Source organism: Panthera onca, chromosome B1, assembly GCF_046562875.1.
Source record: "Panthera onca isolate mPanOnc1 chromosome B1, mPanOnc1 haplotype 2, whole genome shotgun sequence".
Lineage (NCBI taxonomy): Eukaryota > Metazoa > Chordata > Mammalia > Carnivora > Felidae > Panthera > Panthera onca.
The window spans coordinates 204,578,280-204,606,100 of NC_138342.1; the positions used below are offsets into that span (position 1 = coordinate 204,578,280).

Below are 27,821 nucleotides of genomic sequence, written 5' to 3' on the forward strand. Positions count from 1 at the left end.
ACATGTAGGATTGCATGTCGAGAGCTCCAGTCACTACTGTGAGGGGTAAGTTACCCAGAAAGACTCAAGAGTTCCTCAAAGTTCCTAAAGTGCTTAATTATTTTCAAGTAACTATGTGTGAAAAACAGAGCTGTCTCTTGCCTTTTGTATAACCTTGTATAACCTGATTTTACTGCATTAGGTTTTTAGAATGCATTAAGTGCATTTTTTTTTTTTTTTTTTTTTTTTTTTTTAGGGAAGATGCTTAAGATGGCTTTTTACAGCAAACTCTGTCCAAGGTTGTAAACAACAAGACTTGTGAGGATATCCACTTGTCAGCCTGGTGTTTGCTCTGTGGCAGATGCCATGTGGTCACTGACCATATTAGCTCATACAACGCACACTTCTTGGTGCCTGGGTCTTCTTGTCTGGTAATGGATCTAAGTGATATTTTATTTCATTTGCTTCTTTAATGTTTCTTTATTTTTGAGACACAGAGAGAGAACACAAATGGGGGGAGGGGCAGACAGGGAGGTAGAGAGAGGATCCCAAGCAACAGTCACGCCCAGTGGAGCCCCATGTGAGACTCCATCTCACGGTTGTGAGATCATGACCTGAGCCTAATGGAGGCTTAACTGACTGAACCACCAGGCGCCCCTCTAGGTGATATTTTCACGAACACAATCCATCTTTTATTTCATGCCCACTCCACGAACTGGTCCCCAGTGCCCCTCTCCAGACCCTGACCTGCCAAGTGCCACTCTTGGTCTCCACATACTGCTTCCAGTCCCTTCAGCCCCTTTCTCGGTCGCCCTGCAGCCCACTCCCAGCCCCCTCCAGGACCCCCGCCTTGAGAAAGGTGCAGAGATTTCCCATACACCCCCTGCCTCACTCATGCACAGCCTCCCCTGTTATCAACCAGATGGTACATCTGTTGGGTCCATGAACAGTGACACATCATTATCACCCACAGTTCACGGTTTACAGTAGAATTCACTCTTGGCATTGTATACTGTATGAGTTTTGACAAATTTAGACTGACATGTACAGAGTAGACATTTTTTATTTTATTAAAATCCGTGTAATCAATTTTTTTCTTACATGGCTTGGTTTTTGCTGTTGTAAATAAAAATATCACCAAACCCAAGGTCATGTAGCTTTTCTTCTGTGGTTTCCTCCAGAATTTTCAGTTTTGCATTTTAAATTTAAGTCTATTGACAACTTTGAATACATTTTTGTGTAGTTTGTAAGGCTGGTATAAAATGTTCACTTTTTCCCATATGGGTCTTTTGGGGGGGGGCTCCCATTGTTCCTGTTTGCTCTGTGATGAGGGAGCTTGGGGCAAGCTGAGGGCAAAATACATGCTGGGGCACACACACACACACACACACGGAATACGTGGTATTCCAAGGACGCTCCTGCCTACCCAAGAACAAAGGAAAAGGGTTTAGGTGCTTGCCATAATGATGTGGGAAACTAAGGCAAATGAAAAATTAAATTCCCTAACTGCCTACAGCCCATTGACAAGTCCTTGGAACCAGCAGAGTGACCTCCCTCTAGGGGCTCAGCTGCCTCCATGACGACACTTTGCTGGGGGCAAAAGAGAACCTTAGCTTAACATGATCCCAACCTCGAGGCTCCTGTAAGTCTATTTTCTTTATCTCAAGTCCCCCAAGATATATGCTGGCAATCATACTCCAAGCGTATGCCCCCCCCCCCCCATATACATATGAAGGGTCTCATGACTGGGGTTTTATTAAACGGTAACAAATGGCATTTCCCTAGCAACAGCTAGCCCCTCAAGGCCCTGGAAACCTTGCTTCCAATATACCTTAGAGACTTACTCTATCCCTGCCCCCCTCCCAACCTGAGGATATAGAATGAGTTACTCCTCACGACCCCAAACAGCTCTTCCTGCCCATGGGTCCTGTCCCCATGCTTTAACAAAATCGCCTTTTTGCACCAAAGACATCTTCAGGAATTCTTTCTTGGCCATCGGCTCTGGACCACCCCACCATCACCCCAAAACTTCATCGTCTGCATCTAGTTCCTCGCCAAGATCACACACTTCATTGTTTATACTTATGTAAGTCTTGGAATGTGGGTGTGTGAGTTCTTTAGCTTTGTTCCTCAGTCCTATGTTGTGTATTCTAGCACATCCCTTTGCTCACATTTTGATTGGGACTTAGCTGAATCTGTACATCAAATTAGGAAGAATCGTCATTTTAAGAATATTGAGTCTGTGGATCATGAAAAACTAACATCTCCGCATTTCCGTTTTATTTGCGACCTTTCAGCAGGGTTATGATGTTTCTGAATGCAGATTTTTACATATGTCGTTCGGTTCATGCCAAAGGAACTTCAATTTGAAGGTTGCCAAATGGCTATTAAAAATGGCATTTTTAAATGTTCAAATTCCAACTGTTAATTATTAGTGGGTGGGAAAGCAGTTGGCCTCAATAAGCTGACTTTATGCTTTGATTCCTGGTCTGTGAGTGCATTGCAGTCAAAGCCAGGAGCGGCGGGTGCATTTCATTAACATCCACACCCACGAAGACCAGGAGGGGTGCCAGGCAGCACTAAACGGGAAGCTCTGAGCCCCTGCGCTGCTCCCTGCGGCCAGCAGGGGGCGCGTGCACTTTGCGCCAGCCGGGGGACCCTGGAGAGCGACCACCGGGGACACGCGCACTGACCGCTATGGGCTGGGGAGGGGCTGCGCCCCGCCTCCTGGAGGCTCCTCTCAGGCAGGGAACGCAGAGCCTCGCTCCAGGGTGTCCCCGCGTGGGCCACTCTCCGCCTTCGCAGTGCCGCTTTAGGGGGACTCGGCGCCGGCGCTCAAAGGACAGCCACCGCGGGAGTCTGCGAGGCCAAAGTGGAACTTCCGGGGCAGTCTGAGCAGGTCCAGATGGACCCCAGCCTCCACCCAGAGGCAACTTTGCCTGAACACGCATTCCTTGCTAGTACACTTTTTCTTTTTAATCCCCTCCTTTGGCCTTTAAAAACCTTTTCCTGTTTCGCTCAGAGAAGCCCCCTCTCCTTGCCTGATGCGATGTGCCCCCACCCACAAACCATTTAACAAAGCCAATTAGATCTTCAAATTGACAGGGTTGGATGCAGTTTTTTTTAGCACACCAAGGGGAAATGGGGCCCCTATGTACATGCTTCCACTGGCTTTTAATGTTTTATTTCCTTATAACTCTATAAAGTACCTGAAAAAAACAGATGTACTAACATATTTGAAATTCCAAAATTTTATTTACACCCCAAACGGAAGTATTCCAGTACCTTACCTTTTTTTCCAAATTCAGAAAGTGTATTTCTAAGTTCTTTTAAAGTTTCACGTACATCTAACAGGCTTCCAAAGTCACTTTCTCTCATTTGTTTTAAGCAAGGGGACAGGCCTTCTAATAGCACACAACTTCATATATTGCCAGTTTCTCCTTTGTTCAAAATAATGTATCACACTGATAATTTGCATTTTAAAAACGGTTTTGATTTCAGCTGTGTGCACTTCCTCTTTTGACATCATGTATATTAGTACTTGGTAAAATGTTAATTTGTGAGGAAATTGTTCCGGTAGCATTCAAACTTGGTGCCCCGTGTCTATCTGTGTGTCTACAGGTAGTCTTCTGAAAAGAAATGAGAATATCCCATGTGCTTGCTGAATTAGAAAAATATGGATTTATACTTTGTACCCTATTTTAAAAGGTTATTCTATTTACATTTATAGAAACGGAAGTTTTAAATACTTGAGATCGTGAGCTGAACACAGATTGGCACAATGATTTTGGGAAGGGGACATAATAACTTCTCCCTTTATCTAGGTTGCCAAAATTGACCATTATCGTATCTCTGGCCAAAAGCAGTTTTATATCAGTATCATGTTGCCAATTAATAATTACCTAACCTAGTCCATTTCCATTTTTTTAAAGCAAAATGATGTAATACAGGTTCAGTGCAAGGTAAAAGGTGAACTAGGAAAACCTCCTGCATGTCGTTACTCTCTACATTGTAGAAGTGTGTTTCTCTTCTAAAGAGTAAACCAGGTCTCTGTAAAATGTTATTTACTCCTATCTCATATTTTATTTAACATAATGGCTGATATTCTGTGTTTAACTTTCCCTCATGTAAAATATTTTAGGTAAGTAATTTAACTTTACATTGCTCAAGACAAAAACACATGACAACCTATGTCCTAACACGGCTTTGCATTTCTTTCTTACCTTGCAAGAAACTGTATAGCTGAAGCAAAAAACAAAAAACAAAAAACAAAAAAAAAAAAAGGAGGGGGGGTAAAAAGTTTAATGCTAATTTCTGTTGCACCTGCATTCATTTTTTTAATGTTTATTTACTTTTGAGAGAGAGAAACTGAACATGAGTTGGGGAGGGGTAGAGAGAGAGGAAGACACAGAATCTGAAATAGGCTCCAGACTCTGAGCTGTCAGCACAGAGCTGGACATCGGGCTCAAACTCGGGAACAGCAAGATCATGACCTAGGCTGAAGTCAGACACTTAACCAACTGAGCCACCCAGGCGCCCCACTGTATTCACTTTCCTAATCTAGACTCTGGGAAACTGCGTTGTACAGAATGCGAGAGGAGTTACACTGAGCAGACACGCTACAAACATCCCCCAGTTAGGGTGGGATGTGTAGACTCTTCCTCAGGTACTGGTGACTGCCTGAGAACAGAGGCAGGGAGAAAAGAAATAGTTAGTTGATGTGGAAAACAAAAGCAAAAGGAAATGCAGATAACATCATTTACAGTCATGTTGGGTATGAAACTTCCACTAGGGTTTGTAACTGTCTTTTTTGTTTGTTTGTTTTTTAAGAAAGAGAGCGTGAGCAGGGGACAGGGGCAGAGGGAGAGAGAATCTTAAGCAGGCTCCATGCTCAGCCAGCACCCCGAGGCAGGGATCAATTCCATGACCCTGGCATCACGACCTGAGCCAAAATCAAGAGCCAGGCACTCAAACAACTGAGCCACCCAGGCGCCCAGTTTCTAACTGTCTTAATGATTTACAAGAAAAACACCATGTTAACAATAGACCTCCAGGAACCTATAGGCTCAATTTCCTGGAGCCTTAAGGTCACCCTCCCCTCTACAGGATGGAAAACCTTCTAGTAGTCAGTCTTCATAATCTCAGTGCAGTGCTTTCTGCCCACAGGTTCTGTTCCCATGCTTTAACAAAACCACTTTTTTTTTGCACCAAAAACATCTCAAGAATTCCTTCTTGGCCGTCAGCTTGGAAAGAATTCATTTCAACATCGGTGCCTACCTGCTGCTGCCTGTGCAGAATTTTCTAAGTACGTGTCAGAACTGGGATGCCATCCCAAGTCATCCTCTAGTGCCTGGGAAACACTGAAAGGATACCCAGGGACCTCCTGGTGGTCCATCAACAGCCCCAGACAAAGAACACAAACCCAGAAGTCCAGACATGAGGGTGGCTGGCAGGAAGTGCAGAAAGGCAGTCAGCACGGAGAAAGGGCTGTGGCCTGATGTTTGGTATAGGCAGGGCTTTGGAGACAGGCAGAAATGGATCCTAAGTCCAGCTTCCCTGGAAAACACATGCACAGACCAAAATAAGAATTGTCTCTGAATGACAGATTGTTTTCAGACGAATGTTCATGCCCTATCCTAGTCTGTGAATTTCTATTTTCAGCATTTTGGAAAAATGAACACATATAAATAGTAATCTGGTATTTTTAGAAGAGAGAAGAAAAATGAATATTGCTCCTAGGATATGAATTGGATTATATAAGAAACAAGGATGACAATCTATTCTAGGACCTTATGCTAAACATATAATGTGCCATTTGGAAACCACATCGTAAGGAAATAAAACCCATGAGTACTTTTTTTACATTAAGTTTGATAGTTTCCATGCATCACTTGACCTAGTGATGACAAAAACCATGAGCTCTATGAAAGTGAGTTCTTGCTGCCCCTAAGTAACTGTTTCTAATGAATGATGCTAAATAAGGTATAAGTATTATCTAATAAGGTTTCCACGACACATGACACATTATGTGTAACATAAAAACTTTGTCCTGACTGTTGGCCTGTTGGTCTTTCATATCTCACACACGGTACACACTTCATAGATATCACTTCTTGAAAAGAAGCCTCATAAATTTCATATTTGTATTTCCATTCTAAAAATACGGAAACAAGCTCACTGCAGTCGTACCATATGAAAAACACATCTGAAGAAAAAAATGGATATTGTGTGTATGGAACCATAGCAAAAACTGAATACCAAAATAGGATATTCATCACTCCCTTTCACTTACTCCGTCTTTCCAGGTCCATTAGACAACCTACATCCTGTATTTCAGCTTCTTTTTCCAGTGGGCCACGGGAACAGTGAAAACAGCAGCCAGGGCATTTTGACCCATCAGAGCCACGGGGGAAGGGGGGAGGATCTAAGTCAAGCCAGGAACCACTTTCTGTGGTTACTGTGGACCCCCGCGAACTTCACCTATGCTCTGCCTGACTCTGGAAATATTCTAAGTGGCCATGAGGACCCAAGAGCCACTAGTGTCTGCCTGGAAAGGTGGGAGACGGTGTCTATGCTACTGAATTCCTATCCAGAACTTCCTAGGTTACTTCAGGAGCACGGGAAATGCCACTGCCCCAAATGGGACTCTCAAGGGAAGCTTTCTAGGCCTGCCTGGAAAGGCTGCTGCAGGACTAGAAGCCGCTGAGAAGGTGATGCGCACACTGAAAAACGACAACAAATTTTCTAAGTCCCGAGGGGAGGGAGGGGGAGGCAGGGAACAACTTGTACCATCCCTGAACATTTGTACAAAAAGGACACAGGAAACTTGAAAATACAGTTGGAAACCTTAGCTCACAGCCAGCTCAGTCAAAAGATGACAAGAACGACGGGAAGCTGTTAGACTAGTTCTGTTAAATGTAACAAATGATCAGTATCCTCACGGAGTGCACATGAATTGGTGTAAAATTACTTAGGACCCAACAATATTTTCAAAATGTAACGAAGGCTGGGAAAGCACGGAGACCTCTAGCATGACCCTCACACAATAAGGTTAAAAGGGAATGCATTTGGGATGTGCCCCCTGCTACCCACCCCACCCCACCCCCGCCCCTCCGCCAGCCCTCCGCTGCTCCCGCTGGGTCGAGCCCGGGCACTCCCGTCCACTAGGACCGTTTCCCGCAGTGCACAGGACCCCCCACGTGGCATCCTCTAGGCTGCTCATTTTACTCACTCTCCCTTCGCGGTCGCCCGGCGTCTCCCTCCCGGTCTTTCTTCCCTCAAGTCGCCGCCCACTAGGCACTCGGCGACCGAACGGATGCCGTCTACGTCCTAGCAGCTCACTTTCCAGTGGGATATCGGGAATGTAGGCACACTCTGGCAGGTACGGCCGGGGGAACAGGTTTGGGGACAGAACAGCACGAGGTGTCACACAAGGGGGTCGTCCCCTCCCCCAGCCCGGGGCCCAGGGGCCTCGCCCACAAGGTGACCGCGAATGGAAGGCCTGGCGACGGCAGGGCCTCACTGCCGGAGGATGAGAATGGCTCGGATGTGAGTCTTGTGCGAGGAATGGAGTCGGCCGAATGTCATGGCCAGGGGCGGGAGGCGGCAGCCCCGGCGCTAGCGGGATGTGTGTGGGGGGAACATGAAGACTAAGATTTCATGTACTGAGTGAGGACACGGCGTGGGCGGGGACTAGGGAGGGAGAGCAGAGACCACGAGGGGATGTCTGCGGAGGGGCCGGGCCGGTGTAGGACGTGACCAGCGTGGGGCGGACCCTAAGGAAGGTGAGCGGAAACGGGGCCTGTGCAGGACGCAGACACCGTGAGGCTGCACTCAGGCAGGGGATGTGGGGACCGGCGTCAGCGGAAGGGCGGGGCCGGTGCGGGGCGTAGCCGGCGTAGGGCTGGGCCTAGGGACGGCAAGAAGAAATCAGAAGGGTACGTAAGCGGAGAGGCGGTGCCGGTGCCGGACGTCTCACAGATGGGGCGGGGCAAAGGGAGGCAAAGCGGGAAGGTACGTCAGCGGAGGGGCCGGGCCTAGGGAGGTTGATCATAGGGCTCAGACAGGACTTCAGGGAGGGCGGGGGGGGTGGGGGTGCCAGAAGCGTTAGGAGGGGCGGGACCTGTGAAGGACGTGGCCAGCGTATGGCGGGACCTGGGGAGAGAGTAAAGAACAGGGTCGGGGCGTAAACGGAGGGGCGGGGCTAATATATGACGCGGCGACCGTTGGGCGGGGCCAATGGACGGTCAGCGGGAACGGAACCATAGCCATGGGGCGGGCCCGGTCTAGGACGCTGCCGGCATAGGCGGGGCCTGGGGACGTTATAGTGTAACCTGAAGGACACGTAAGCGGAGGGGCGGGGCTACGGAGGTTGAGCGGGAAAGGGGCGTTGACCGAAGGGCGTGGTCGGTACAGGGCGTAGCCAGTGTAGGGCGGGGTCTAGGGACGGTCAGCAGAGAACAGAATGGGAGGTAAGCTGAGGGGCGGGGCTGTTGCAGGACGTGACCAGCGTGGGGCGGAGCTAAGGGAGGGTGAGACAGTGGGAACGTCTGCATAGGGGCAGGGCCTAGGGTGTTTAGCGGGGGCGGGGCGGGGTCGGTGCCGGTTAGGGATTGGTCAGCTTGAGGCGGGGCCTGGGAGGATTTTGGGGGGGAGGGGAAAGGAAGTCAGCGGAGGGGCGTGGCCGGCGTGAGACGTGCCTGGCGTAAGGCGGGGTATAGGGAGGGTGAGTGGAGGACCCAACAAGGCGTCAGAGGAGGGGCGGGCGCTAGGAAGAAGAGCGGGGGCGGGGCCGGTGCAGGACGTGGCCAGCGTAAGGCGGGGTCGGGGGGGGGGGGTGAGCGGGGAGGCTACGTCACCGGATGGGCGTGGCCGGTGTAGGATGTGGCCAGCGTGGTTCGGGGCCTAGAGAAGGTGAGCGAAGAGCGGGAACGGTACGTCAGTGGAGGGGCGGTGCTTGTGCAGGACGTTTCCAGCGTGGGGCGTGGCCTAGAGAAGTTGAGCCAAGGTCCGGCGGGTTCCTGACGTGGCTAGCGTGGGGCGGGGCCTGATCGGGGCGTGGCCCCGTGCCGCCCCGCCTTTCCGGGTCCTCCCCTCCTTCCGTCCCACGCGCCGGCAGCCTGGCCGCTCTGGTCGGTTTGTGGGTTTTTGGTGTCCGAGGGATCCTACTGCTGCTTCTCTACCTACAGAGACTGTTTCGGGCAGTTCCAGGTGAGACTCAGAGCCCTGAGGCCTCTTGCACTGAACGCGCCGATGTGTCCTCGTTAGGGTGACAGGTGTGTGTATAGCCCGTTGACTGGACACGCCGGGCTGGGGGTGCGGGCCTCGCGGGACCTCGGAGGCCGCCCTTGGCGCGGGTAGTGGGCCGACCAGGGCAGGCGGGGTCTGTGCTGTTGGCGGAGAGCCGGCGGGATCGGCGCGACGTGGCCCTGAGCAGGGGTTGCTCAGCGGGAGGCTGAGTGTCCGGGACTTGGGGAGAAGCGTGGGTGCCACCGAGAATCGCTTTGGGTCGTTAAGTCGTCGGTGTTGCAGCTTCACGTTTTCCTGGGGCGACTCCCAGAGCTATCTGAAGATGGTTTTTTTATTTTGAGAAGTATGAGATATTCTTTCATTTCTTTTCTTTTTGTTGTATTTAGAGAGAGTGCAAGTGGGGGAGGGGCAGAGGGAGGGATAGAATCCAAAGCAGGCTGCAACCCGGCACCTAGCCAATACAGCGCTGAATCTCAGACCCTGGGATGATGACCTGAGTCAAAATCAACTCCGATGCTCAACCATCTGAGCCACCCAGGCGCCCAGAGAAGTATGGGGTATTTTAATCACTGTTTTTGTTTTCTGTTTCTTAATGCTTTATGTCAAGTTGGGATAATGAATGAGGCCTGTAAAATGGATTCCATTTAGGGAATGTGTGGATTTTGATTCTAATTGATGAAAATTTAATTTTCAATATCTGAGGACATTTGAGAGGGATGTTTCTTGTTTCCTATTGTTAACCTTAAAAACAAAACTGCCAGGGGGCGCCTGGGTGGCTCAGTCGGTGGGCATGGGACTCTGGATTTCTCATCCCTTGATGGCAGGGTCATGGGATCGAACCCCAAGTCGGGCTCCGCGCTGAGTGTGGAGAATGCTTGGATTGTCTCTCTCCCTGCGCCCCTCTACCCTCCCCTGCGCGAGAGCGCTTGCTCGCTCGCTTTTTCTCCCTCTCTTAAAAAAAAAAAAAAAAAAAGAACTGCCTGTTATTTTAGCAGCAACTGATGGGGTTATTGGGGAATGAATAAAAGAGAATTGCAATCCGGGACAAACAAAGCTTTAGAAAAACTGTAGGGAAGCATGGGAACCAAGGGGAGGCTTGCTTTTTTAAGGAGAAAAGGGGTAATTTGGGAAGGTTGCTGTGAACTAAAAGTCCATTGGAGTAAACAGAGTTTGAAGTGTGGTGGTTTCTCACTGGCTGAACTGTTGTTCTGGGGGATAAGGAAAATGTCTCTTCCTCCTTCTGGACTTGTTGAGTAGTATCCACGTGCAAGGCCAAGTCCCCAAAGGGTCCAGTCCCTCTTCCTGTTGGGCCTGCAATTGACTGTGTGTTCTAGGGTGTGAAAGTTTTCCCTGCCACATCTGCCCACTCCATTTTAGGGAGGTTTCCTATTACTAGGTTTCACACCATAAGCATTAAAAATCAGTAAGGAAATTAGATTTTCAAATTTAAATAGCTTCATTTATATCTTTTTAAAAGATTTATTTATTTTGAGAGATCATGAGAGGGGAGGGGCAGAGAGAGAGGGAGACAGAGAATTCCAGGCAGGCTCTGCACTGTCAGCAAAGAGCCCAGTGTGGGGCTCAAACTCATGAACCATGAGATCATGACCTAAGCCAAAATCGGGAATTGGACGCTCAACCCATTGAGCCCCTCCAGGTGCCCCAATGTACACGTCATAAACTTTAACATGGAAGTGTAAGTTAACATCTCTTTTTTATATTTCCTTTGGAAAATCTGATCCTGGTTGGAACTTGGCACTACCTGACTCTAAATACTCTGCTGCATAACTTCTCAAAGATTATTTACAAGAGAAGACATTCTTCTGGATTTCTCGAAACTTTTTTTTAATAGTTTCTTTTTTTAATGTTTATTTATTTTTGAGAGAGAGCGAGCAAGCAGGGGAGGGACAAAGAGACAGACAGATAGAGGATCTGAAGCGATCTACATGCTAACCACAGAGAGCTGAATGCGGGGCTTAAACTCATGAAACATGAGATCATGACCTGACCCTAAGTCAGATGCTTAACCAACTGAGCCACCCAGGTGCCCTCTTTCTCAAAAGTTTTAAGTTGATTTAATATTAGTATTTGAACTCAAATCAGTTCAGAAATTGGAAGATATATTTCTGTTAGGCAACAGAACAGTAACCACCCTGGAGGTCCTATAAAGAAGGGGACCCAGTGCTCCTCCAAGTCTCCAAATCTCCATTCCCCTGAGCTCAACTTACTCCACTCAGACCTGCTGGGAAGTGGACTCCATTAAGGAGCCAGGACTTTACATCATTGGTGGTTAAGTGACCTTGACATTTGGACTCTCCGTTTGGTTTTTCTTTTTCCCTCTATGCTTACCTACGAGTCCAGTGATAGAATTCTGTCTCTGACCCATCCAGCCTCCAGACCACCTTCTCTGTTAAATCTTCAGTGTTTAGGTGTGTACATAATATGCACTTGGGAGTCTCCACATTAGATGGAGTGAGTTTTCTTGGGTCTATGTGGGGTACATATCCCTATGAGTAACTGAGCCCAAAAGGTGGGTATCTTGAGTAAACCAAACTCTGTACACAATGTCTTCAAGTCTCTGTTTTCCTGGGTCCTTTTTTCAGGAGAAAATTCAACCCTACATAAGTACTGTTTATTATAATGGAAACTATTATTAAGCCACTTTTCATTGAGGTTACAAGTTATTTCACATAACTGTGAATTTTGACTTGTGCATTGGCTTCTTCATGTGTGAATCTGCATGTTATCAAAACTCTCTGAAGAAAGAGCTCTGAACACATGGCTACAGAGCATACACACACAAACCACTGGTAGCGTTTGCTGAAATGTAGTAGCTGGTCAGGCCTGGGGATTATTGATGCTTTAATGGCATGGAGAACAATGATGAGTGATGTCAGCTGACTCAACACATGACAAATCACATTGGTGATCTGTAAAGACTCAAAAGGATGACTGAACCTCATAGGTTGAAGATAGCATCTCCTCTCTCACCTGAATGACCATTGTCCTGTGACTGAATGTTAACACTCGACTGCATAACTAAGACAAAAATCAGGATGTCAGAACTTCAAATGACCCACCACTCCTATATTGAAACCTTGAGCCACTCTGTCTCTTCCTGACACCGGGACATAGCAGCTGTCTCTCAGTCATATTGAGCTTCCATCAAGGAAGCTTGCCTTTTCCATTAGAAGCCCTGTAGATATCAAAGATGCATAAAACATTGCAACATAAGAACTAGGATATCCTGGGAAATCTTTGCGAATTATATATCAACAGGGCAGAGCCTAGGGATTTGATATTCTCTTATTGTTTTCCAGATTGAACGCTGCTCATGTTCTGTCTGATAAACACTAATTATCTTGCACTGCTGAGTTAAAGGGTAGAAGGAACCACGGGCTCCTGGGTGGCTCAGTTGATTCTGCAAACGGCTTTGGCTCAGGTCATGATCTCACGGTTCATGGGTTTGAGCCCTACGTCGGGCTCTGTGCCAACAGCTCAGAGCCTGGAGTCTGCTTTCAATTCTGTGTCTCCCTCTCACTCTGCCCCTTCCCCTCTCACACTCTCTCTAAATAAATAAATAAAACATAATAATAATTTTAAAAACGATAGAAGGAACCAGCAGTAGGAAGCCAACTATCTCAGACCCAATATAAGTTTCTCTATCTTATTACTTTAAGATCAGTGTCTGCTTTCTCCTCTCTGCCTCAGATATCATTGTATTGGGATAAATATAAGGAGCTCTGTCTCAGTAATTGTATCATAATCCTTCTATCCATTTTCCTTTCAAAACAAGTTTCCATATTGTCTTTTGTTTGCCTAAAAATTACACAAACTGGTTTTAATACTTTTTGCCAGTGATGAAAACAGCACAAAAGATATTTAATAAATGCTGAAACCTAGCTAGCTTATTAGCTGTCACCGGAGGGCTGTTACCGTCACTTTCTATCCCAGTGCCTAGACCCACTTGCACATTCACAGTCCTGTTTGGCTTGTCCCACCTTAGAACATTTGTACTTGTCTGTTCTTCTCTGTATGGCTCTTCCCCAGATCTCGTCATGAATGCCTGCCACTATCATTTCTCTACTTTCTCAGAACCGCATTCTCTGAACACATGTTTTTACAACAAATTTTCTTTTCTAACAACAAATATTTTCAGGATTTATTCAAGTAGGTCATATTTACAACTGTGCCTAGGGGCCCTTGGGTGGCTCAGTTGGTTAAGCATCCGACTTCAGCTCAGGTCATGATCTCACAGTTCACCGGTTCAAGCACTATGTCTGGCTCTGTACTGACAGCTCAGAGCCTGGAGCCTGCTTCAGATTCTGTGTATGTGTCTCTGCCCCTCTGCTCTCCCTGCCTCTCTCACTCTCTCCCTCTTTCTTTCACAAATAAATACACGTTAAATAAAAAAAGAAGAACTGCCTAAAATTCAAAAAGGGGAATCTCTTATATCTGTTTTTGGATTTTTTTCTTATAGAGATCTTTGTAAGTTGTTATTCCTGTATAATTTATCAACATTCTGGGTCTTGAATCCATATGTCTGACCCCACTGCCCCTGCCATTCTGCAGAATGGATGTCGTGTTAACAGGCATGAAAACTACAGTAATCTTATTGTCCATTTCCATCAGAGCTCTTGGGTGACCAGATGCATTGTCAATGAGCAGTGATATTTTGAAAAGGATTTTTTTTCTGAGCAGTAGGTCTCAACAGTGGGCTTAAATACTCAGCAAACCACGTTGTAAAGAGATGCGCTATCATCCGGCCTTTGTTGTCTGTTGATGGAGCTCAGCCAGGGTCGATTTAGTATAATTCTTAAGGGCCCCAGGATTTTCAGGATGGTACATGGGCATTGGCTTCAACTTAGTCACCAGCCGCATTAGCTCCTAACAAGAGAGTCAGTCTGTCCTTTGCAGCTTTGAAACCAGCCGCTGACTTCTCTCTGGCTATGAAAGTCCTGGATGGCATCTTCCAACAGAAGGCTTCCAGTAGATTTTCCAACTTAAAAGCTGTTGGTCGGTGCAGCCACCAGCATGAATTGTCTCAGCCAGATCCTCTGGATAACTGGATGCAGCTTCTGTATCAGCACTCGCTGCCTCACCTTGCAGTTTTATGTTATGGAGACGACTTCTTTTCCTTACTCCCACCAACCATCCTCTGCTCGCATCAGATGTTTTTCTGAAGTTTCTTCACCTCCCTCATCCTTCAGAGAATTAATTGAAGAGAGTCAGGGCCTTGCTCTGGATTAGGCTTTGGCTTCAGGGAATGGTGACCTTCTATACAGACCACACAAACCTTCTCCATATCTACAATAGGTCTGTTTCAGTTCACTTTCTTTTTTTTAATGTGTGTTTATTTTTGAGATAGAGACAGAGCACGAGCAGAGGAGGGGCAGAGAGAGAGAGACACACACACAAAATCCTAAGCAGGTTCCAGACTCTGAGCCGTCAGCACAGATCCCGACATGGGGCCGGATCCCATGAACTGTGAGATCGTGACCTGAGCCAAAGTCGGACGCTTAACCGACTGAGCCACCCAGGCTCCCCTCACTTCACATTCTTATCACCCATGTGTTCACTGGAGTTGCACTTTTAATTTCCTTCAAGGACTCTTCCTTTGCATTCACAGCTTGGCTGATTTTTGGCACAAGACACCTAGCTTTCAGCCTGTCTCTGCTTTCAGCGTGCCTTTCTCACGAAGCTCATTCATTTCTAGCTCTTGATTTAACGTGACAGACCTTGAACACTTAGGAGGCCGGTGTAGGGCTGTCTCATGGAAAAGAGGCCCCGGGAGAGGAGGAGGGGGACAGCTGGTAGGTGGAGCAGTCAGAATACACACAACACTTACTGATTAAGGTAGCCCACACCTATGGGCACAGCTCGTGGCACCCCAAAACAATTGCAATAGTAACATCAAAGATCACTGAGCACAGACCACAGTAACAAATATGATAATGAAAATGTTTTAAATATTGTGAGAATTCCCAAAATGTGACACAGAGATAATGTGAGCAATTGCCCTTGGAAAAATGGCACCGAGCAACATGGCGTTGCCACACACCTTTGTGAAAAGCAGTATCTGTAAAGCACAATACAACAAAGTGTGCCTGCCTGTAGTTAAGACCTGGAGGAGAAGAGGTTCTCTATTCTTCTGGGCCCAGGCCACCACCTTCAGCAGCCCCCTCCTCTTCATCTCCAGGCAAGCAAATGAAATCCTAGAGCAGACCCTTCCTCTTCTCCAAGTCAGATTTAGTTGACATGCTACCGACTGCCATGCTCTACACACACAAAATATGATAGGTTCCATGAATAAATTATACCTTCAATGTTCATTTCCCCATACATAGGATGTGTTTCAACTATTTTTGAATAATACGAAAAAGTATATATGTCTTAGGATCTGTCTTCATATATAAAAGAATAAATTACTTGTGAAGAAAAATCAGGCAATGTATTTTCATTTCAGGCACTGGCATTTGGTTCCCAAAAGAACAGTTTGTCCTTTTTTTCTTCTTAATGTGTTTGTATCAAATATAAAAGTGAACCTATAGTAACTCTCAAAAGGGAGCATAATTTTTACAGCGGGAATTTAAGGTAATCAGGTTCTCGTTTCCCTGGTTCTCGGACACGTTCCTGTCTTGCCAGCCTCGTCACACTGCACCATCCTTGAGGCAATGAGGGCTTCTGCTCATCAGAAAGGAGTGTCTGCGGTAGGAGACTGTGGACCAGGCTTGTGCCACACAGAGAGTGGAGCTCTATTAGAGAGTAAAAAGGATACGTGGTCAGATCCTGCGTTGTTTAAGGGCTCATTTAGAAGAGATCATTTAAAGAAATTTTTAAAAAACAAGGAAACTTTGTGTACAGAATCTCAAAGGATATATCTTTTAGGAAAACTTGTAGTAGAAAATACAGATGTTTTAGTCAGTTTCCTAAAAACTTATTTGAGCAAAGCCTTAGGACTCCCCATGGAGGTAGGCAGGAGCACTATTAGAGACTTTCCCCCCTCCCCTGGTAACAGAACTTGTGTAAAATTGCTGAGAGAAGCCAAACCATTTGTGTCCCAGGGGCTGAGAGCAAACTACAGTCGGGTGAGTTGGGTGGACTGGACGGGGAGGCAGGCTAGTGGATTTCTGAAGATGATGGCAGGTCTAAAGGTCCTACTTGTAAGGCCAGTGAGAAAGCAGGGAAGAAGTTAAAGCTGGAGAGTGTTAGGAATGAAATGTGTGCTTGTAAGTGATATTAGCCCCACCCAGCAGCCTCTGGAGAGGGGAGTGGTTGCTGGAGGTTGAGCTCTAGAAACACTCTTGGACACCGGAGACCAACCTGCAGGCTGGTGAGAGCTTCCATCTGCTGGAGGGTAATCCTGCCCACCTCCATGGGGACTGATGGATCCTGCCCTGGGGACCCTTCTGGACCTCACCCGTGTACCTCTTCATCTGACTGTTCATCCTTGTAATAAACCAGTAAAACTGAGTAAAGTGTTCTCCTAAATTCTAGGAGTCATTCTAGAAAATTGCCAAGCCTAATTTGAGGGATTGTGGGAACCCTTGAATCCACAATGCTCTCGGCAGAAAATGTGGGCGGTCTGGGCACTACATTTATGGTTGGCATCTGAAGTAGAGGAAGTCTCATGGGGCTAAGACTTTGAACTTGTGGGATCTGATGCTGACTCCAGGAAGATGGTGTCAGAATGAACTGAATCCTTGGACACCCAGGCAATGTCAGAGAATTAGTTGCTGGTGTGAAGAAAACTATACGAATTTTTAGATTTTGAGAAATCTATGACTGTTGTCTGTTACAGGGTGTTGGTCAGTAAGTGGGTGGAAGAAATGGACGTATAAGGAAGGTAAGAAGGCAGAACTAACAAAATATGCTTTTTTTTGTCTCAGATGTTATTGAGCACGAGCCATGTAACCAGGCATTGGGATAGGTCATGCGTATGCAGTTAGAATAAAACAGCTTTTTTTATTTTTGGGGGGTGGATGCATGCAGAAAGGATTACATGGGGATTGAAGTGGGCACTAAAAAGAATGGAATTAGGGGCTGATAGACTTCAAGTGGTGTCAGAGGATTGTAGGTTCCCAGGTGTGAGGAGAACCTGGGCATGGGGAATGATTCTGTGGACAAGCTGGAATGAGAGAGGCTGTGATTGCTGGAGGGATCTCAGATTCTTCATCTGACAGGGGGAATTCCTGGTAAGTCCTGGCAGGGGGCTGTACCTGTGACCATGTTTAGAAATTGAATTTGGGAAACAACATAATTGAAATACTGGCTGTATCATTCCTTACCATGTAACTTTCTCATATTACTAATGCTCTCTGAAACTGTTCCTGTCATTTGTTAATGTCATTCTGGGCTGCAATAATAAAATATGTGGGGACTTGTGCAACCCACATTTATTTTTCACAGTTCTCGAGACTGGGAACTCCCAAGACCAAGGTGTCAGCAGATTCAGACAGACCAGTTCCTGGCTTGCAGAAGCCTGTCTTTTCACTGTGTCCCAACTTGGTAGAGAGCAAGTGAGCCGTGGTCCGTTCCTCTAAGAATGACTTCAATCCCTTCATGGGGGACCTCCTTTCATGACCTCATCTAAACCTAATTACCTCTAAAACGCCACACATCCAGATACCATCATGGGAATTAGGGCTTTGACATAGGGATTTGGGTGGGAGTGGAGGGGACACAGGAATTCAGTCCATAGGAGTGACTATGCTGAAATCGGCAGAGTCTTTGTGAGGATTGATTAAGTGAATGTTTTTAAGTTTCCAAGCAGAGAGTCCTATTATTAAACTTTGAATTTGTCTTCCTTATTTTTTGGACTCCAGGTGTAAGGAGGTGAGTTACGTCTACTTTTGTGTGTGATACAAAATTATTTTTCCATGAAATACATTTAAGTAGAAACAAAATTTTGGTAAGAATTCAGTTTACCAATATGTTTAAATATACAATTTATGAAATGCTGGGGTCTCATTTGTGGTGATGACTAATATACAACAATATTCCAGTTACAACTTTACTAAAATGTCAGATTGAACAAATATATTCCCTTATAAAACAAAACCTCTGCATTGTACGTTTTCTAAGTCAGGCACTTTTAGGTTTGGGGTTCAGGGAGGGAATTAAATATCCCTATGAAAAAGTTGGCAGTTAACTTAGAAATAATGATTTTCATTGCCTCGTCTGAAAATAAAAAAGAATATTTCTATCTTATTGACGAGCAGCAGTAGCCAAAGCCTTGTCACTTCTGATCCAAGCAGAAGTGAGAGCTCCCGCAATTGTCTCAGGGCATGTGGCGTGTTCTTGTAGGGGGAGCTGGGGGGTTGCATGCAGGCGCATCAGGGATTCATGACCAAGGGGTCTGGGAATTGTGGGTAAGACTGGAGTCTCTTGGCTTCTCTCTCCTTGCCCAGCTTTTCCTGCATATGGTTTGCACTCTCTGTGAGTGGAAATCCGGAGGAAGAGACGTGGTGGCCGAACTCTTGATGATGCAACTGCAGGTGGGTGGATACGCGATCCTTCTCTTGAATGATGCCTCTGTTGCCTGTGGCTGGGAAGGCTTCTCTTGGCCCAAGTCTTCGAAGTGCATCCAGGCAGTTTTCAAGGGTCTGGGTTCTAGTTCATTGTTGCCAGAACAAGTGGATACTTTTTGTTGGTCAGGGATGGATCAGAAAGAAGTCTCCTTTCCAGCATTTACACCACTGCATCTCATGCTCCTTAAGGATGTCCTTGCAGAAAAGAAATATGCAGAGTTTTTTCCTTCCTCATGCAGTGCATGGGCTTGGTTGGTGGGTGATTTACCTGTGGGCCATGGTAGTGGCTGCAGTGACCTCGGCACATGGTGACAGGTGATAGAGATGAGCAAGACGAGCAGTTTACACTCCACTGAGGAGGCGGGCCTTTGAGCAGGTCAGCTCTGCAGTTTTCCAGAGAGTACAAGAAACTTTTGTGTGAGAGAAGAAATCAGCCATCATTTCTTTTCCCCTCAGTTTTAAGCTTACTAAAGGTTTGGTAACATACACTTGACTAATCTGGAAACTTCCAAAGATGACTAAATCCTCTTTACTACCCTTATCCCTTTTTACCCATTTTCCCTCTTTATAATTAAACTTTTTAAAATTGGAAATCTGAAAACAGTGCCTAGGGAGTATTTTTTAAAAAATTAACTCTGTATTTGGCAGAATGTGGATAAAACTAGAGTCAAATTTAGAATCCTGTTGCAATTTTAGAAGGATTAGAGAGGCTACAAGTAATCAAGAGGATTCTATTGCCTTTCAACAGAAAAACGGGATTAACATACAGAGGATTGATGCAGTGATCATTGTTGTTAAGAATGGAGAGCTCACTGCAGGAGAGATCACTGTGGGGCCATCCTTCGGACGAGCCATCTCAGGAGCCCCTAACCGGACCGCAGGACCTGTCTGCCCTGATACCTTATAAAGAACAAGTGAGTTTTTAAGATGAGAGGTGTGACTTGTTGACCCCAAATTCTGCATGAGAGTTGTTCATCCTGCAGAATGCTGGGCATTGCTTCATAGGTGTCTACCTTTAATGTTAATATACCTACACTTGTATGTATGAAGTGTTTGCTGTAAAAGAAGCATCTGCACATTAGCTCACTGAAACTCTCAGTACCACTACGTATGTATATATGTGTGTGTGTATATATGTATATGTATATATGTATATATACATATATATGTATATATATATATGTATATATACATATTTTTTTCTTTTTTTAGTAATTTCTACAGCAAGCCTGGCGCCCAAACTCATGATCCTGAGGCCAAGAGTCACATGCTCTTCCAACTGAGCCAGCCAAGTGCTTCTCAATAGTACTTACTATTTAACCTATGTTATAATTGCCACCCAGGATGTCAAAATTACCAGCTTATTGGAAAATTGCCAGGTTATTTCATATTGACATTCCTTTATGATGAAGTAATTGTGTGTGTATTTCTGTTTGAATGTGTCTGAAGGGCAGAAGGCAGATCGGCACAGTAGGAACATTTGATTTGAACCACAAATGGAGTTTAAGTTTTCTATTCATACAGCTCCCCCATCTGCTATCACTATCATGTTGACAGCTGCCCCCTAGGGATTGTTCAGCCTGGCCCTACTGAAACAATATCTGATATTTTAGGAATCTGTGACCTACAAAGATGTAGCTGTAGACTTCACCCAGGAAGAGTGGGCCCTGATGGACACATCCCAGAGAACGCTGTACAGAGATGTGACGCTGGAAAACATTAGTCATCTGGTCTCTGTGGGTGAGTCTGTCACCATCTATTCATTCATTCATCCATCCTTCCATACATCCATCCATCTTTTTGTTTATTAACCTTGTATCCAGGAGAGCTTCCACATATTCTAATACAGCTCTCTGCCCTAACTCATATCTTTTGTAGCATTTCTGAATACTAGATGGAATTTGTAACTTTCTCTACTTTCATCCTGTGTGTTACATGATAATTTGAATACAGTCTTCTTGGCCACAAGTGTGTATCTATTGCACTTTCTCCAAGACCCAGAACAATGCTGGGAATACAATGAATATTTTTTGAATGAATAAATAAATATCCTGAATATTTTCTGTCCTGGGCAGTATGATGAAGCGTGAGCACAGTAGAAAATATAACATCTTGTATCACTTTCCACATAAAACTCCACAGAATATTCTGGTGGAGCTTATGTGTATTGTATTCCTTTGAAAATAGTGTTAATCCCCTTGTGAGAACATTTAATTTCTTCTGGATGCAAACACTAAGCCTTCTGCTCTCTCTCAGCTTGGGCAGGCGCATCAGCAATCAGAGATCTTACTATCCTTGGGTGCAGTGTCAGGCTGAGAACATTTATCAATGTTTTTAGTGTTCAAGGTGTTATTCTCTGGGCTGTTCTTCCACGCTCATGTTCTTCCTTGGTTGCCTGTACAGTAGAACATCAGGCGCTGTTCTTGGCACAGAACTGAAAATTCACATACCATTCTCCATTGATATAGGGTGTCATTTCTTCAGATCAGATGTGATCTCCCAGTGGGAGCAAAGAGGGGAGCTGTGGAGGGAAGAAAGAGGACCTCCCCAAGGCTGGAGTCCAGGTGAGCTGCAGACATGCGCTCAGTGTGAGAAGGCTAGTGAGTAAGCAGGGTCTTATTGATGTCAGTGCAGATTTCCTTGAGTGAACGACAGCTTCAGAAACTGTGAGTGGCCAATGAGACAACATTCCTCAGACTGTGTCATTATTTCTTCCATATCAGTTTCTCTTCATGTACCTGTACTTACATTTCACCTCAGGCAAGCAAATGTTCCTGTCCTCGTTGGAGGTAAAATTTCACATTGTGGTCTTTGTCATGATTTCTTTTAGGATTTCCACTCTTGATATTCTCTGCAACAGCCCATCATTATTTTATTTTTCTTTAACTTAAACATTGAGTTTTGTTCTAATTGATATTATTCTAAAATGTATGTCTGTTCACCAGTATTTTCCTCAATTTCACATCATTTGGTCACGTGTGCTTACCTGGTCTCGTGAGCTTTTCAACACTTTAATTTCCTACTCAAGGTATTTCTTAGGTTTATTTCTTTTTTTCCTCAATTGTTTTAGGCATGAAAAACAGCCATAACAAGCAAGAAATAATACCTATGCAAGATATCTGCATGAACGACCCACCTAACTGCTGGACAGTAGTAAGTGTCATGAGGAGGAACCTTGCCTATCCACGTTCAAGGCCTGGGAGGAGCCTAAATTATCAATTTAGAAGGATCATATAACGATTGTTACAGTTTGATATAAGTACCTTCTCAGAGAATGTGATTGAAAATTTAAATATGGGGAAGAAATTATCCTGGACTTAAGATAAAATTATTCTGATAAGCGGATAATTGTATAACTATGGTTTATTGGCATGACACGTAATGATATCTTCATAAACTCTCAGCCCTCCAATAAAGATGCTACAAAGGGTAAAAATGTGCATGCTGGAGATGAATGCCCCATGTATATGTAAGTGATCTGGGGAAGGTTTTAGTTGGAGATTATCACTGAGTGGTCAGCCTGGAATTCATAGGTAGAGAACTGGGTGCATGCATTTTTGGGAGAAGTCCTATAACAGTCTTTCATCTCTTTCCCGACAGCAGAAATGTCACACGGGAGAAGACCTCTCCGTATATAGTGGGTTTGATGAAGTTTTTACTCACACGTACACATTGACTCAACATGTCTTAACTCACACTGTACGGAAACCCTATAAATGTAATGAATGTGGAAAACACTTCACCCGAAATGCCAACCTTCGTACTCATAAAATAACTCACACAGGAGAGAATCCATTTGCTTGTAATCAGTGTGGGAGGCGCTTCAGGTATTTTTCATCTTTAACTAGACATAAGCGAATTCATACTGGAGAGAAGCCTTATGAATGTCGTCTATGTGGCAAAGCCTTTGTTCGAAGTTCCATTAAACGGCATGAGAGAACTCACACTGGAGAGAAACCATTTAAATGTCATCTATGTGGAAAAGGCTTCGTTACTAGGTCTAATCTTCGAGAACATGAGAGAACTCACACCGGAGAAAAACCATACACATGTCATCAGTGTGGAAAAGCCTTTGTTACAAGCTCTAATCTTCGAGAACATGAGAGAACTCACAGTGGAGAGAAACCATATAAGTGTCATCTATGTGGAAAAGCCTTTGTTCAAAGCTCTTGTCTTAGAGACCATGAGAGAATTCATACTGGAGAGAAACCGTATAAATGTCCTATATGTGGAAGAGCCTTTGTTACAAGCTCTTGTCTTCGAAAACATGAGAGAACTCACACTGGAGAGAGACCGTATGCATGTCATCTATGTGGAAAAGCTTTTATTCAAAGCTCTAATCTTAGAGACCACGAGAGAACTCACACTGGAGAGAAACCATATACTTGTCATCTATGTGGAAAAGCCTTTGTTACAAGCTCTAATCTTCGAGAACATGAGAGAACTCACAGTGGAGAGAAACCATACAAATGTCATCTATGTGGAAAAGCCTTTGTTCAAAGTTCTTATCTTAGAGACCATGAGAGAACTCACACCGGAGAGAAACCATATAAATGTCATCTATGTGGAAAAGCCTTTGTTACAAGCTCTTGTCTTAGAAAACATGAGAGAACTCACACTGGTGAGAAACCATATACATGTCATCTATGCGGAAAATCCTTTGTTCAAAGTTCTAATCTTCGAGAACATGAGAGAACTCACACTGGTGAGAAACCATACAAATGTCATCTATGTGGAAAAGCCTTTGTTACAAGCTCTAATCTTAGAAAGCACGAGAAAACTCACACTGGAGAGAAACCATATACATGTCACCTATGTGGAAAAGCCTTTGTTCAAAGCTCTTATCTTAGAGAACATGAGAGGATTCACACTGGAGAGAAACCATATACATGTCATCTATGTGGAAAAGCCTTTGTTCAAAGCTCTTGTCTTAGAAAACATGAGAGAGCTCACACTGGAGAGGAACAGTATATATGTCATCTATGTGGAAAAGCCTTTGTTACAAGCTCTGATCTTAGAGACCATGAAGGAACTCACACTGGAGAGGAACAATATATATGTCATCTATGTGGAAAAGCCTTTGTTACAAACTCTGATCTTAGAGACCATGAGGACACTCACACTGGAGAGGAACAATATATATGCCATCTATGTGGAAAAGCCTTTGTTACAAATTCTGATCTTAGAGACCATGAGGGGACTCACACTGGAGAGGAACAATATATATGTCATCTATGTGGAAAAGCCTTTGTTACAAATTCTGATCTTAGAGACCATGAGGGGACTCACACTGGAGAGGAACAATATATTTGTCATCTATGTGGAAAAGCCTTTGTTACAAGCTCCGATCTTAGAGACCATGAGGGAACTCACTTTAATTATAGTGAATGAACATGGAAGTGCCTTTAGCCACAGCCCTAATATAATATCAACCACAAGACTCATGTGGGGGAAGTTCTATAGTCATATTCATTATGGAAATGCCTTCATTTTTAATTTATCCTTACATAACATGAGTGAACTGCATGTGGAGGAACCCTATATTTATAATCAAGGAGGAAGAGACATTAGCTGGTCTCTGGTCATAGGGTGGACAAGAAACTCCAGTATGAATAATAATCTAATCTTCCTTCAATGGGAAATTACGCAGGAAAATCTTTACAGAAGGAGATCACTCCAGGACAATAACAGAAAAATTAATGCTGAAGAAGTTATTCATTATTATATGCATGGAAAACCTTTACTCGTAGAAAAACTGTTGTAGGCATGTGAAGTTTCACACTCTATATAATAGTGAATGAATGAAAGTCTTCAGTGATTTTAATTCCGTAGTCAACATGTAGTTTCTCACACTGTATATATACATTGATAGAATCAGATGAAAGGTTAGACTTTGCATTAGAAATCCCTGACTAGGAAAAACATTTATCAAGAATGTCTTAATAGAGTTTAGTCATTAAATTGTAATTTTGCCTAACGGCCTCTTATAAAAATATAAGAAAGATATGTAGAATTGTGGCATCATCTGGGAATTCTAAATTCAGTATTTTGTAACAATAATTTTTTTGCAGTAGTTCTTGGAACTGCATATGAGGCAAACTTGTTGCTGAAAAATCCATTATGTTGGTCAGGGTCCTATTTTTCATGCAGCAATAGTAATTATGATGATTGGATTCAACTAGAAAGTGTCTTTGAATATTAACTGAAAAACATAGAACACAAGATGATGCGTCATTACTACATATTGTTAACCACGTATGTAGGTCGTAATGATGAATTAAAGATTCTTATATAGATAGTTTGTGACTGAACCCTGTATAAATTTTCATTTTAAAATGCCATTATTGAAACAAAGAAGGGTATTACCTAACAAGGGGGTCCATTCAACAACAGGATATAACATCTGTAAATATTTATGCGCTCAACATAGGAGCACCTACATATATAAAACAAATACAAACAGATGTCAAGGGAGAGACAGTTATGCAGTAGAAGGGGGATGTTAATACACACTTTCATCAATGAACGAATCATTCGGACAAAAATCAGATAACATCTACCATAGGTGACACGTTAGATGAGATGGACTTCACAGAGGTACACCGCACACTTCATCCCAAAGCAGCAGAATAACATACTCTTGGCAAGTTTCCATGAGACATTCTCCAGAATTGGTCATGGTTACTGCCTGTTAGTAGCAATGAGTAATTTTTTTTTCTCTTTTACCCAAGCCATGTAATTGCCCCTCTTCCTCGCTCTCCTATAAAGCCCTTGCTTTCACCCCACAGATAAGACACTTTTCTGTTTACTGCTGGAATCGGTGCTCCCCAAACTGCAAATCTTTAATTCCAAGTAAACACTCATCTGCCTCTCGTTGCAGCTCTTGTTTTCAGGTGGCAATGGGGACAAGTAATGTTTCTTTTCCTTTCTTGGCCAGGCACTACAGAGCGTGACCTGGGAGAGCTGATTTTGGAAGGAACTCTCTATTCTGGCTCTCCCAGTTTTCAGGATCCAACCCGCAGCTCCAGAATGAGTGTGATCACTCTGCCACTGCCTCAAAACGTGCCATCATAGGCCACCAAACGATTGAAGAAAAATAATAGTTTAAAAAAAACTTTTAATATTTATTTATTTTGGAGAGGGAGAAGGAGAGAGAGCATGAGCAGGGGAGGGACAAGAGGGGGAGAGAGAAAATCCAAGCCAGGCTCTGCGCTGTCAGTGCAGAGCCCGATGTGAGGCTCAAACTCACGAACTGAGATCATGACCTAAGCCAAAATCAAGAGTCAGATGCTCACTCGACTGAGCCACCCAGGCGCCCCTCCATTACATGTTTTGATGACTGCCCCGCACCGGTGTGTTCGAACTTAACAACTCTGCCACTCACAGCCCCCATCACTGGTGCACACAGATTTCCCCATCTCTGAACCATTCAGACCCTGGATTCCAGTTTTACACTGGTCAGGATCTGGCCTTTCCTTCACCACGGCCCTAACAAGTCTCACAGGCCTGATGCCACGATGCTACTTTCCCTTCTCCCAGGCTCCCCAGTGGCCTGTGGGCCTGTAGTGGACTCGCTGGTGCTCCGGGGTTTGACTGTTGCCAGGCAGACCTTGCTTTTCACCTCCTGCATGCACTGATCCCACGGTGAACAAAACGCCCTCGACACACACACACACAATCTGATAACATGTTCTGACAATCACATGTAGACCTTCCACCCTGACCACACTCTCAACGGACACAATTATGGCCAACACCCCCACAGTCAGACAACGCAGGGACACACAACTGTGTACAGATCATATGACTATATACTTTCTGACCACACAGAATTGGTGACACACATATAGTCATCATATAAAGGGAATCTGGCTGTGCATGTGTGTTTTGGTGTTGAGGCGTTTCACATGTTGCCATCAACATGACAACCCAGGGCTTAGAGGGGAGAGGCTCAAGGCACAGAATGTGTGCTGATGCCCATCAGAGCCTGGCAGTGCTCGTTCTTGGTATATTGTGTAAGAGGCAGGTGGAGCCTAAGGATCTGCATACTAAGTGTTTGATACAAACATACCAGCCAAAAAAAATTTTTTTGGTAGAAAAAAATGCAGAAAATTTAGCCAGGGCCCGTGAGAATGCATGAAGGATTCAGTATGAGTCCAAACTGTCAGCTGAGGATTTTTCCTCAGAAGATTCATATTGCTTTTAAAACTTGCATATAAATGTTGTATACATATAAACACTGAAGCATTCTTTGCGTTAAAATATTTCAAGTAGGGGTAACCTGGATGGCTCAGTCGGTTAAGTGTCCAACTTTGGCTCAGGTCATGATCTCACAGTTAGTGGGTTCGAGCCCCACATTGGGCTCTGCACTGGCAGTTTGGAGCCTGGAATCTGCTTCGGATTCTGTGTCTCCCTCTCTCTACCCCTTGCCTGCTTGTGCAGGCTTGCTCGCTCTCTCTCCCAAAAGTAAATTTAAAAAAATAAAATATTTGGCGTGCCTGGGTGACTAAGTCGGTTAAGCGTCCGACTTCGGCTCAGGTCATGATCTCACGGTTCATGAGTTCGAGCCCCACTGACAACTCAGAGCCTGAAGCCTGCAGCCTGCTTTGAATTCTGCGTCTCCCTCTCTCTCTGCCCCACCCCCGCTTGTGCTCTGTCTCTCACAAATGAATAAACGTTAAAAAAATTAAATAGAAATAAAAAATATTTGGAGTAAAAAGTTCAGTTTCTGCCATGACTGAGTAGATTTTATTGGTCTTACCCATAAAAAGCAACATCAAAACCTGATTAAAATATACAGATCTTTGAAGATTTGTCATGTTACCTGTTTAAACAGGAGTTTTTGAGGTACAATCCATGAGACTAGGGAAATCCAATGAGATGATTGGCACATCCACACTGGATTTTCTACTGAGGCAATTGAAAATTAGTGGGGTGGGAGAATGAAATTCCAGGAAAAAAGATGGAGCCTTTCTGGGCTTGGTAGAAATAAGTTTGAATTTTGTGCATGCAAAATATTGGGGCTTTTGCTTCCAGATAAGGTGTGAGTAGAGGTGGAATAAC

General features: G+C 44.6%; 1 protein-coding gene and 1 long non-coding RNA gene across 15 annotated transcripts; one reads left to right on the forward strand and one right to left on the reverse strand.

Moving 5' to 3' along the window:
- Window positions 1–253: 253 nt before the first annotated feature.
- On the reverse strand, window positions 254–7,203 carry LOC144616082 (uncharacterized). Of its 2 annotated transcripts, XR_014137662.1 has the most exons (3): window positions 6,272–7,069; window positions 1,566–5,535; window positions 254–1,529 (listed from the first exon to the last, which is right to left on the reverse strand). It is a non-coding gene; the product is annotated as an uncharacterized LOC144616082 (long non-coding RNA). The 2 variants fall into 2 exon arrangements; XR_013554969.2 differs by lacking the exon at window positions 254–1,529 and having other exon boundaries at window positions 3,215–5,535; window positions 6,272–7,203.
- A 12-nt stretch (window positions 7,204–7,215) lies between these two features.
- LOC132677067 (uncharacterized) lies at window positions 7,216–26,040 on the forward strand. Of its 13 annotated transcripts, none has more exons than XM_078445174.2 (8): window positions 8,558–9,189; window positions 17,030–17,423; window positions 18,639–18,725; window positions 19,507–19,672; window positions 20,372–20,498; window positions 21,227–21,322; window positions 21,829–21,911; window positions 22,359–26,040. In XM_078445174.2, exons 4-8 carry the CDS (start codon window positions 19,559–19,561, stop codon window positions 24,147–24,149), a joined length of 2,211 nt encoding a protein of 736 aa, XP_078301300.1. In that variant the 5' UTR covers window positions 8,558–9,189; window positions 17,030–17,423; window positions 18,639–18,725; window positions 19,507–19,558; the 3' UTR covers window positions 24,150–26,040. The 13 variants fall into 13 exon arrangements, with proteins under 13 accessions (XP_078301303.1, XP_078301306.1, XP_078301304.1 ...); XM_078445176.2 differs by having other exon boundaries at window positions 17,030–17,074; XM_078445177.2 differs by lacking the exons at window positions 8,558–9,189; window positions 17,030–17,423 and adding an exon at window positions 7,216–7,360.
- Window positions 26,041–27,821: the final 1,781 nt, after the last annotated feature.

Excerpts from the sequence above, each read along its gene's own strand:
- LOC132677067 (XM_078445177.2), top strand. The coding sequence starts at position 19,559 with ATGGAGAGCTCACTGCAGGAGAGATCACTGTGGGGCCATCCTTCGGAC. Across the intron at positions 19,673-20,371 it reads TGATACCTTATAAAGAACAA|GAATCTGTGACCTACAAAGA; the intron begins GTGAGTTTTTAA and ends CTGATATTTTAG. Across the intron at positions 21,323-21,828 it reads TCCCCAAGGCTGGAGTCCAG|GCATGAAAAACAGCCATAAC; the intron begins GTGAGCTGCAGA and ends CAATTGTTTTAG.